The sequence below is a fragment of the Rhincodon typus genome, chromosome 22 (assembly GCF_021869965.1).
Source record: "Rhincodon typus isolate 14 chromosome 22, sRhiTyp1.1, whole genome shotgun sequence".
Lineage (NCBI taxonomy): Eukaryota > Metazoa > Chordata > Chondrichthyes > Orectolobiformes > Rhincodontidae > Rhincodon > Rhincodon typus.
Window position 1 is genome coordinate 16,194,898 of NC_063353.1, and position 12,300 is coordinate 16,207,197.

General features: G+C 39.7%; 1 protein-coding gene across 1 annotated transcript in view; it reads right to left on the reverse strand.

Annotated features, from left to right (window-relative positions):
* The window catches only part of LOC109921514 (mucin-2-like), a 94,435-nt gene that overhangs the window by 39,437 nt on the left and 42,698 nt on the right, over positions 1 to 12,300 (reverse strand). The window contains exons 29-32 of the mRNA XM_048610582.1: positions 7,991 to 8,050; positions 7,029 to 7,088; positions 1,192 to 1,251; positions 18 to 208 (exon numbers count right to left, since the gene is read on the reverse strand). Coding sequence (XP_048466539.1) covers positions 18 to 208; positions 1,192 to 1,251; positions 7,029 to 7,088; positions 7,991 to 8,050 — 371 coding nt within the window. The remainder of the gene's footprint in view (positions 1 to 17; positions 209 to 1,191; positions 1,252 to 7,028; positions 7,089 to 7,990; positions 8,051 to 12,300) is intronic.

Sequence of the window (12,300 nt, forward strand, 5' to 3'; positions counted from 1 at the left end):
TCTCTGTCACAGGTCACATTGTCTATTGATTGACTCACTGGCCACTCAGGGAAATCAACAAATTGGCACTGAATTTTATTAATTGTATCAGAAGAGGAAGGACACAGTTCATCACGTAATGGATCCAATAATTCAGAATCCCCCAGGCTGCTCTCAGAAGGTGTGTTGTCATTAATCCAAGGGGACCATTCACCATTACATTCCTCTTCTGTGAAATAAAAAGACTGGACTTAATACTTCTGTCCTTAATCAACTTTGTTAACAAGAAATCTGGAAAAGGAAAATGGCAGTCAAATTAGATAGGGACATGGTACATCACAGTTCTACTGCCTAAGTTGACTTTTTTTGAGCACTAATTAAAAGATCAGCACAATATTTCACTGCCAAACTGATCTAGTGTCAGATTCTGTTCTCATAGCAGGATTCCACTCGTAATATTAAAGATCAAGGCAGCAGTTATCAACAGCCCACAGGAGTGAACATCTTGAAACAAAGATCTAAGATGGAGTCCAGAGACTGATTCGATCTATTGATAAGCTGTGTGAACTTCTTTACATGTGATAAATACGATTGGTCGCCGAAAATGTGTTATATAATGAGAATATAATATATATTGTAGCCTTTTCAGTTGGAGTCGAGTACGCTTCATTCAAATATCAGGGATATGGGTGTGGAGGTTATTGATCATTTCAAAATGATCCGTTAATTCACGGCAATTTTTAATATACATCTCTTTTCTTCAAAATGTTGTACAAAGATACACCGTATACGGGATACCGAAACATTTCTTCAAACTATCTGCTCATCAATTCACCATTGTTGTGTCAAAATCCTGGAAATCTCTCTCAGTTATATCATTGAGTTGTCTATACACCACATGGACTGCAACCATTCATGAAGATAGCTCTGCAGCACCTTCTTAAGGTAATTAGGGATGGGCAATGAATGCTGGTCTAACCAGCAACACACACAGCTGGTTATTCAGAAACAAAAAGGAATACAATTTCTAAAGATTGTACCTTAATGAATGAAAAGCCAAAATATTTAGAATGAGGAACAAGGGAGGGCAATTTGGGTGTAAAAATAAAATCCATGTGTTGTTGTCTTGTCCATAATAGACCACATAGAGTTAAGAAGTAACACTCTTTTTCAGAACAATTCAGTCCTCAGTATAAAACCACTGTCCCTTACCAGGTATGTAGCTGCTGGTAGATGTAATTGTAGTCGGTCTCTCTGGTGGTGGTGTTGTTTCTATGGAGCAAAGAAAACATTTCAACCTGTTACACTGCACCCTGAGGCTCAACAGAATCAGATCTATAAGCTTTGCTTCCTTTTGCATGTAGCCAAGTTAAACAATTGCAAAATTGAAATTATTTTCTCCTATATCAGTCCGCTCAATAACATTATTTTAGTCAAGAGAGACCGCACTATTTAATAACTCATAATTCATTATGACAGTTCTATGATATCAGCATTGCTGGAATAGTCATGCAGATTTGATGGGGTTTCTATAAATGTTCTAAAAATAAAATACTGTCGATGCTGGAGAAATTCAGCAGGTCTGGCAGCACCTGGTGAGAGAGAGAAATACCGTTGATATTTCAAGTCTGATATGGCTGTTGTTCAGATCTTTAGCTTGCAATAGTCTCTGGCACATTCTCACATGAGATAGATGCAAACCGAACTGATAAAGAACAGTTCTGAAAATACTTGAGCAGCATTCTCAGTAATTGTATAAAGGGAGCACCTTGTGTGTACTCCCGCACAGAACCAGAGGACAGAGAGTGAGCAGGAGATCCTCATGTTCAGCTTTCAAAACAAAACAAATGACCTGACAGCACAAACAGAAATCAACAAGTTTGATCCGAAATCATAACAGAGACATAGCTTCTAGACAACATTGGTTGCTTCCAGAATATTGAAGGCTACAGGACATTTACGAAGGGAAGGAAGCTAAGTAACAGTGTAAGGATGGCTCTGTTACATAATATTAGTATCTACACAATAAAGACGGATCATCTAAGTTCAGAGAAAAAAATGTTGAAATGTTTTGGGTAGAGATATGATAAAGGAAGTAAGTCATTTGTGGGAGTGTTGTATAGGAACCTAACATTGGATGTGTTAAATACTAATGGTTAAAAGGTTAGTCAGACAAAGTTCATACAAATGCTTTTCTAGTCAGAAATTTAGTCCATATACATATCACAAAACCAACACACTGATTTCTTCCTCTCCACATTACACAGCCAATTCTCACCCCATTATCCCTTAATTAACATATAACTATTACTTGTGCCCTCAATCCATTTGGTAGCAGGTATACTTGGCAGAACCTTGGCAGATAATAAAGGGAGAAATAATGGGAGCTTGTCAGAAAAGTACGGTGTTAATCATGGGGCTTTTAGTCACTACATAGGCCAGAAGATCCAGGTCAGCAAAAATAGCCTAGATGCAGAGTTCATAAAAATGTTTTCAGGATAGTTTCTTAGAACAGCATGTTCTAGACACAACCAGACCAGGCTACAGTAGACCTGGTACTGTGCAATGAGATTAATTAATGCCCTCAAAAAAGGTAGGGTGCCCTTAGGTAGCAGTGATCAACAGATCAGTCTGAGACTATTTTTAAACCTTAAATAAAAGCAATTATGAAGGCATGAAAGCAGAGTTGGTTGAAGTAAATTGGTGAATTTGATTGCAAGATAGCTCGTATAAGTACAGTGGTTGACATTTAAGGGCATATTTCAGAATACATAAAATAAACAAATGATTATATAGGCATTGGGGACAGTCCAGAGAAGGTTCACGTTGTTGATCCCAGGTATAGAGAGTTAGCCTTACACGAGAAGTTGATTCAATGGTACCTGTACTCTTTGGGAGCACAATGTGGAAGAATGAGAGGTGACCTTATTGAAATATCCAAGATTCAAAGGGGACTTGACAGGGTAGAACTGGAGAGGTTGTTTCACCTGGTGAGAATCTAGGACCACAGCACTTCATCTTAGAATAAGGGGTTGGCCTTAAAAGATAGAGATGATGAGAAATTCCTGGAGTCAGAGGGTAGTGAGCATGTAGAATTCTTTACCACAGAAGGCTGAAAAGGTAGGGTCATTAAGTATTCTCAAGTCTGTGATGGACAGATTTTTAATCAATAAGAGAATCAAGGCATAATGGGAAAATACAGAAAGTGGAATTTAGGCTTATTCTATGAGCCACGATCACATTAAATGGCAGAGCAGACTCAATAAGCAGAATAGCCTACATCTTATGGTCTCACACAATCCAACAAGTAAGAGAAACTCTGAAAGACAAACAATCTGTGGATAATGAAAAAGGTCAAAAAGGTTAAAGAAAAAAGCATAACGTAGTACAAGGTCAAGTGGTAGGTCAGAAGATTGGATAAAACACAAAAAAGAAATGTGTAGGAAATAAAGAAGCAGGGAAAATTTAGAGTCCAAGAGATACAGGATAGAAGTAGCATTTCAGAGGTAATACAAAATCAGGAAATATAAAGGAGGGATAAATTCAGACGTACTACAATCATCAGAGAAGTGGTACTTAGTAAATTGTTGGAGCTGCAAGTCATCAAGTGTTCAGTTCCTGATACACCTCATCCTAGAATCTTAAAGGAAGTAGCTAGTAAAATAGTTGATGAATTGGTTTTAATTTTCCAAAATTCTCTGGATTCAGCAAAAGTTCCATTGAATTGGCATTTTGCATGCATATCAAGAGCAAGGGGGCAGCTAGGGAAAGGATAGTTCCACTCAAGGACAAAGGAAGAATTTATGGGTGGAGACAAATCAAGTGGGTGAGGTCCTTAGTGAGTAATTTGCAGTAGTATTTATCAAGGAGAGGGAGATGGTGATGGTAAGATTAGGGAGGGGTATGTTGATATTCTTGGGCATGTTGATACTAAGAAGGAGGAAGTGTTTGGTGTCTTGAGAAGCATTAAAGATAGATAAATCCCCAGGGCCCTGATGGGATCTGTCCCAGGTTACTGAGGGAGGCAAGGAAGGAAATTGCCGAAGCCTTAACAGAGGTTTTTGTATCTTCTTTAGCCACAGGTGGGGTCCTAGAAGACTAGAGAATAGCCAATGTTATTCCTTTATGTAAGAAGAGCAGCAGGGATAACCCAGGAAATTTTAGGCATTGTGCCTTGCATCAGTGGTAGGGAAGTTAATGGAGAAGATTTTTAGAGGTGGAATTGGAAAATAATGAACTTATTAGGGATAGTCAACATGGTGTCATGGGAGGAGGTCTTGTCTCACAAATTTGGTTGAGATTTTTGAGGAAGTTGCAAAGATGATTGGTGAGTGTAGGGCAGTAAACATTCTCTACATGGACTTTACAAAAGCATTTGAAACGGTCCTCCATGGTAGGCTCCAAGTGAGTGTTGAGTTGGTAAGTTGGATACAAAATTGTCTTTGTCATCGAAGACAGTGGGTAGTTGTGGAGGGGAGTATTTTTCTGGCTGAAGATCCGTGACCAGTGTTGTTCCGCGAGGATCAGTGTTGGGACCCTTGTTGCTTGAAATGTATATAAATGACTTGGATGGAAATGTCTGTGGTTTGATTAGTAAATTTGCAAATGACACGAAAATTGTTGGAGTTGTGGATAGTGAGGAAGGTTGTCAAAGGATACAGCAGAATATAGGTCAGTTGGAAAGTTGGGCAGAGAAATGGCAACTGGAGTTTAATCTGGACAAGTGTAAGGTGATACATTTTGGGCCATCAAATGCAAAAGGAAAGTATACAGTAAATGATAGGAGCATTGACATACAGATGGATCTCGGAGTGCAAGTGCATAGCTCTCTGAAAGTGGCAAAGCAAATGGATAAGGTGGTAAAGAAGGCATACAGCACACTTACCTTCATCAGTCAGGGCATTGAGTATAAAAGTTGGTGAGTCATGCTGCAACTCTATAAAACTTTAGTTAAGCCACATTTGGAGTGTTGAATGCAATTCTGGTTGTCACACTATAAAAACAATATGGAGGCTTTGGAGAGGATGCAAAAGAGGTTTGCCAGGATATTGCCTGGATTGGAGTGTATTAGCTATAAGGAGAGGTTGGACAATCTCTGATTGTTTTCAGTACAGTGTCAGAGGCTGAAGGGTGACCTATTAGAAATATATTAGATTATGAGAGATATGGGTAGAATGGATAGTCAGTCTTTTTTCCAGGATAGAAATATTAAATACTAGGGGGCTAAGCTTTAAGGTGACAGAGGGAAATTTTTAAGTTGCAAGGCAATATTTTTGCACAGAAGGTGGTGAGTGCTTAGAATGTACTGCTAGGGGAGGTGATACAAGCAGATACGATAGCAATGATTAAGAGGCAGTCACACAGACAGACGAACTGGCAGGAAATGGAACGATATGGACCATGTGCAGGCAGGTGGAACTTTACAATAACATCCTACTTGGTGCAGACATGGTGGGCTGAAGGACCATTGCCTGTGCTCTACTGTTTTATGGAAGACAGCAAATGTAACTCCTTTGTTCAAAAGGGCAAAAGTCAGAACGCAGGAAGCTGCAGGACATTGTTTCAATATCTGTCATAATGGATATGCTAAAAGCTATTTTAAAAGAAATTGTAGCAGGATATTTAGATAAGATCAAACAGGCAGAATCAATAAGATTTTTTTTAAAAGGGGAGGCATGTTCAACTAACGTTGGAGCTCTTTGAAGTAACTTCAGAAAGAGGAACTGATGGATGTCCTGCACTTGGAATTCCAAAAAACTTTGCTAAAATGGCACATCAGAGGTTGTTGCTGAAAATAAAACTCATGGTATTGTGGGTAACATATTGGCATGGTTCTAAGATTGTCTGGTTAATTGGAAGCAGAGAGTATGCCTGAATGAGTCTTTATTCAGGTTAGCAGAATGTATTGAGTGGAGAGGCACATGAATCAGAGCTGGGACATAAAAATGACATGGATGATGGGACAGAGACATGGTGGCCAAATTTTCTGATGACACAAAGGTAGGTAGGAAAGTCAGCTGTGAAGAGGACGTAAGGGAACTACAAAACTAGATTAAAAATGAAAGGGCAAAGCTCTAGAAAATGGAGGTTCATGTGTGAAAATGTGAAATTCTACATTTTGGCAGAAAGAATTAAGAAAGCATGTTATCTGAATGGTGAGAAATTACAATGCTCTGAGATACAAAGGGATCTAGCTTTCATTGTGCATGAATCACAAAAGATTGGTATATAGGGACAGCAAGTAATTCAGACAGGTAATAAAATGTTATCATATATTGCAACGAGATTGAATAGAAAAGGAAGAAATAAGCTCTAATTTACTGGTGAAATCACATTTACAGTACTGTGTATAGGAGCAGTCATCTTATTTAAGGACCAATATAAATACATGGGCTGGTATCTTCCGCAATTTAGAAGAATGTGCCTTGATTGAAACTGTAAGATCTTGAGGAGTCTTGACAGGGTGAAGAGAGAGGGGATGTTTCTTTTTGAGGGAGAATTTAAAATTAGGGATCATGCTTAACAATAAGGAATCAATCATTCATTTAAACAGACACAAAGGTTTTCCTTTTATCTCACAGAAGGTCGTGAGTCTTTGAAACTCAATTCTTGAAAAGATGTTGGAAGCAGAGTTCTTGAGTAAGGTAAAGGTAAATTCTTACTATACAAATTTGGCCACCATGTCTCTGTCCCATCATCCATGTCATTTTTAAGTCCCAGCTCTGATTCATGTGCCTCTCCACTCAATACATTCTGCTAACCTGAATAAAGACTCATTCAGGCATACTCTCTGCTTCCAATTAACCAGACAATCTTAGAACCATGCCAATATGTTACCCACAATACTCCTTACTTATCAGGAGTTGGGGGGAATATGGATTTGAGGTTACAATCAGATCAGCCATTACGTTCTAAAATAGTCGAGCAAGACTGAGAGACATAACGGCCTATTTCTGTTCCTTATTTGTACATTCATTTGGCAAATGGAGTTAGAAAACAACGTCTTTGTTAGAAAACTTGGTCTTCAGTATAAAACCACTGTCCCTTACCAGGTATGTAGCTGCTGGTAGATGTAGTTGTAGTAGGTCTCCCTGGTGGTGGTGTGGTTTCTATGGAACAAAGAAAACATTTCAACCTGTTACACTGCACCCTGAGGGTCAACAGAATTAAATCCAAAAACTTTCCTTCCGTTTGCATGTATCCAACCCGAACAATCATAAATTTGAAATTGTTCTCTCCCATCTTAGTCTGCTCAATAAAATTATTTCAGCTAATTGCAACTAATCTGTAACCCTTGTAGTCAGTATAACATTTGTTCTATGTAAGAGGTGCTAGAAGTGTTAGCTTGCAATAGCCAGTGGCGCATCCTCATGTTAGACAGGTGAGCATAATGGATTGATAAATAATGATCCTGAAGATATTCAGGCGGCAATTTGCAAATTAACGAGACAAACACATTTGTGTTCCACCCCCCGCCCAACCTCCACCATGTATTGATAACTGAAACTGTATCACTGAGTAGGAAATATATTATAACACACCTTTCTCACAGAGCTTTATATGCCAAGGGAATTGTTTTTTTATTCATTCCTGGAATGTCTGTGTTGCTGGCAAAACCAGTATTTATTTCCCATCACTAATTCTCAAAGTGCAGTTAAGAGTCAACCACATTGCTCTGGGTCTGGAGTTATATGTAGGCCAGACTCAGGTGAGGATGGTAGATTTCCTTCCCTAACATACATTAAATGGTTATGGAAGTTGATGCACATTGATAAACAATTCATCAGAAGGTATCAGATTCCTGACTTGTATCCTATTCTGCCAAATGTCATGGCAGAATACAATTTCCTTAAAGTTACTGTGAGTTACAATAGCAAAGACATAAGCATTTTGAAAATAAAAAGTAAGGAAAATTGACAATAAAAATGTGGAGGCTATACTTTGTTACCTTTTCAATGACAGACCACATGCTCAACAACAACTCACTTGGTGTGAAAGCTCCATAACTTACCTGGTGTGTAGCTGGTGGTAGACATGGTTGTAGTTGGTATCACTGGTGGTTGTGTTGTTTCTATAAAAGAGGTAAACATTCCATCAGAAAGCTCACCTTCTGAAAAGTGAACTGTGTTTTCAACCCACCTGACATTTCCTGAAATGTTAAGCATCAGCAGAATTTCCTGTTTTATTGAAGACTTCTCGGTGCCTGCAGCCAACTGAATAAAAATGGCAAATCTGAAATCTATTCACTTTTATCATTGTCTATTCACTAAATCATTTCAGCCATGAAAGAACACAACAATTTTTTCTTATCTTATTCTAAGTTAAAGTGAATGGCGCCACATATGTACTGCTATGGTACACACTTTTCACTGTATTTTTACATTGAATACACGTGAAAATAAATGAAATGAAATGAAATAAAATGTCCCTTACATTCAGATCATGATTTCCTGAAATAAGTTCCTGGAATTGTCAGGTAGGTTTGAGTGTTAGTTACTGTAAATATTAGTTTCTAGTGTCTGGTGGAATCAATTGGTAGATCCACATTGACATGATTTGCCCAGATAAACTCTAGTTCTGGAAATGTTCAGACAATAATCACAACTGACCATAAGAAAGAAGTGTGATAACAATGGATATAAGATCCATGTGCTTTTCGGTCTGTGTACCAGCCTCCAAATAGACATAATCCATCTGCCAGGCCAAGGTAGTGGAGACTTTTGGTATACTACTTCTTTATGACAATGTTGTCCGCTTCTTGTACTGACCTTGTAAGTGGCAAGAGAAGCTTTCCCCATTTATAAGGCTATGTGGGAGCTTTCAGCAGAAGCCATTTCAAGGCCTGGATATTGGACCTTTTGCCACTCTCAGAGTTGAGAGCGGTGTACCATTTGAGTGATTTTTCATTTCCAGGGTTTACTTTAACCAAGGAACATACAAACAGTTACTATGAATCTCTGATTACTAGTAATTTCAAACAAAAAAAGTCTTCTTATTAAATTTGTCATGGGATATGGGAGTTCCTGGCCAGCATTTATTGCCCACTCCTAATTGCCCCTTGATCTGAGTGGCATGTTAGTGCAATTTCAGAGGGCAATTAAGAATCAACCACAACACAGTGCGTCTGGAGTCACATGTCAATCAGATGAGGTTTGGACAGCAGACTTAGACTCATAGAATGGTACAGCATGGAAACAGACCCTTCAGTCCAACTCTCCATGCCAACCAGATATCCTAAATTAGTCTGGTTCCATCTGCCAGCATTTGGCCCATATCCTTCTAAACTCTTCCCATTCATATACCCATCCAGATGCCTTTTAAATGTTGTAATTGTACCAGCCTCCACCACTTCCTCTGGAAGCTCATTCCATACACACATCACCCTCTGTGAAAAAGTTGCCCCTTAGTTCCCTTTTAAATTTTTCCCCTCTCACCTTAAATCTATGCCCCTTGTTCTGGGTTTGCCCACCCAGGGAAAAGACCTTGGCTATTCACCGTACCTATCATTAAGTGTATAAGTCCTGCCTTTTCCAAAATGCAGGACCCCACATTTATCTAAATTAAAGTCCATCTGCCACTCCTCAGCCCATTGGCCCATCTGATCAAGATCCCATTGTAGTCTAAGTCAACCTTCTTCGCTATCCACTACACCACCAGTTTTGGTGTCATCTGCAAACTTAGCAACCATACCTCCTATATTCACATCTAAATCATTTCTGTAAATGATGAAAAGCTGTTCCTCACCCATTAGTGAGCCAGAATGGGTTTTTACGACAATTGACAATAGTTACATGCTCATCATTAGACTATCTTTTTATTGAATTCAAATTTCACAACCTGCCGGGGTGGGATTCAAACTCCAGGACATTAATCTGGAATTCGGGACTACCATTATCATTCTGCTACTGCTTCCACCCTGCGTTTTAAAATACATCAAACAACATCTACTGGCTTTTGACAAAAGTCAGCTGAGTGATTTGGGATGCAAAATACACAGCGATTAATTAAGAATATCAGCCTCAGAGGGCTGAATCTTGTCATATTTCAGCTACGTGTCAATTTCATAGAGTTTCATGGAAGGTTTCTCTCCGTGTGGCCCAGTCAGCTTGCTCGCCATATTGTCTCAAACACATCTCTTTAACTACGTACCTAGACCCTAACGGCAGTACAGAAAAGGGCGGTCCTCTTTTTTTAATTCATTCATGAGGGCATCATGAGGGCATCACTGGCTGGGCCAGCATTTATTGCTCAGCTCTAATTGCCAAGGGGGCAGTTAAATGTCAGTCACATTGCTGTGGGTCTGGAATCACCTGTAGACCAGACCAGGTAAAGATGGTAGATTTCCTTCCCTAAAGGGCATTGGTGAACCAGATGGGATTTTCCTCACAATCAGTAATGATTTCATGGTCATTATTAAACTTTTATTTCCCGATTATTATGAAATCAAACTCCACCATCTGCCATGGTGGGATTTGAACCCAGGTCAATACCTGGGTCTCTGGATTAATAGCCCAGCAATAATACCACTAGGCCACAGTCTACCAATTCCCCCTTGACTAACAGTGGAGGCCAGACACTGCCAGCCTGGGCCAGGTCATTGTGGTCTCAACTATCTGGAGGCCAACACTGTGGTAGGATCAACACACATCTCCACTCTACCAAGGAAAGAGCCACCATCCTCTCTATGCTACCTCTCAGTCACTCTCTCTCTACTACCACACACAATTCCCTCCAACACTTGTGCTCTTTCACTTTCAATATAGCATGCAGCATCATTCCTCACTCATAGTCACACACCCCTAGACTTGTCACCACCGCTCTGCATGCCCTCTATACTGTAAGACATGTTTCCTCCAGCTATACCAGCACTAACAGCTGTATTATCCACTTTCATCTCACTCAATCCCTCCCTTTCTTTCATTCCAGGAGAGAACAGCCCACAATAAGATAAAAAGTGTCAAGACACATGGTGTGCTGCCCAACATTCTGCTCCTCAACCCTATGAAAAAAGGACCTTGACTGCACCAAGCAGCGGACTGACCATGTCCAAGCCTCTGAACTGATAATGGCTGCGACACAACTTGTTGTACTCAACGGTGTTTACCTTCATTTGACTTCACCGAGAACTGCTGACAGCTATGGACAAGCTTCTTGGCTTTTTTTTTGGAGCTCAACGGCGAGGCAAGACAAAAGTAATGTGAGCCTGGTAGCTCTAGTTGAGGAGGCAAAGAGCTAAAAGGTAAGGGAAGGTGAGGCAAGGCCAGATGCTGTCAATATCCGGGTGGGAGCCACGGTGAGTGAGCAGGAAGAGAGAAAGTGAACTGCCCTGATGCAGCTTATTCCAGCCTGTGAGCTGGGTGCCTGTCCCAGTGTGCAAAGTATCCTTGCAATAGCGCTTCAATAGTAGTTACTGACATGCCCCTAAGTGCAGCTTTAAAGTGCAGAAGCATTCTATAGTTGGATCAGAAAGAGGTGGAAAGACAAGTACTGAATTTAACATGCAAGTTGTACAGAGGGATATAAAGAGGTTGAGTGAGTGGGTAAAACAGACAGAACATAATGTAAGGAAATGCAAGGTTATGTACTTTGTCAGGAAGAATAGAGGAGCTGAATATTATTTAAATGGAGAAAGACGACAGAAAGCTGCAGTGTGAAGACATTTGGGGATCTTCATGTATGAATCACAAAAAAAAACTAGCATCAAAGTTCACTAGGTAATAGAGAAGACAAATGAACCAGTGGCCTTCATTTTGAAGGGAATGAAGTATAAACATAGAAAGGTTTTGCTAAAATTATACAAGGCACGAGTCGGACCATACCTAGAACATTGTGAATAGTTTTGGTCCTTTGGTAAGCAAAGATAGACTGGCATTGAAGGCAGTCCAGAGAAGGTTCGCTAGGTTGATTCCAGATATGTCGAGACTATATTACAAGTTCACATTGGAGTTTAGAAGAATGAGAGGTGACCTTATTGAAACAAATAAGATTTTTAGGAGGCTTGACAGGGTAGATGCAGAAAGATTGTTTCCCCTTATGAGAGAGATTAGGAGCAGAGGACATAATATCAGAGTAAACGGTTGCACCTTTACGACAGAGATGAGGAGGAATTCCTTCTTTCACAGGATAGTGAACCTGTTGAATTCTTTACCACAGCGGATTTTCAAGATTGGGTTGTTAAGTGTATTCAAGGCTGAGACTGACAGATTGTTAAATCATTAAGAGGATCAAATGTTCTAGGGATTAGGCAGGAAAGTGGAGTTTATTAGATTAGCTATGATCTTGCTGAATGGCGGAGAAGACTTGATTGACTGAATGGCCTAC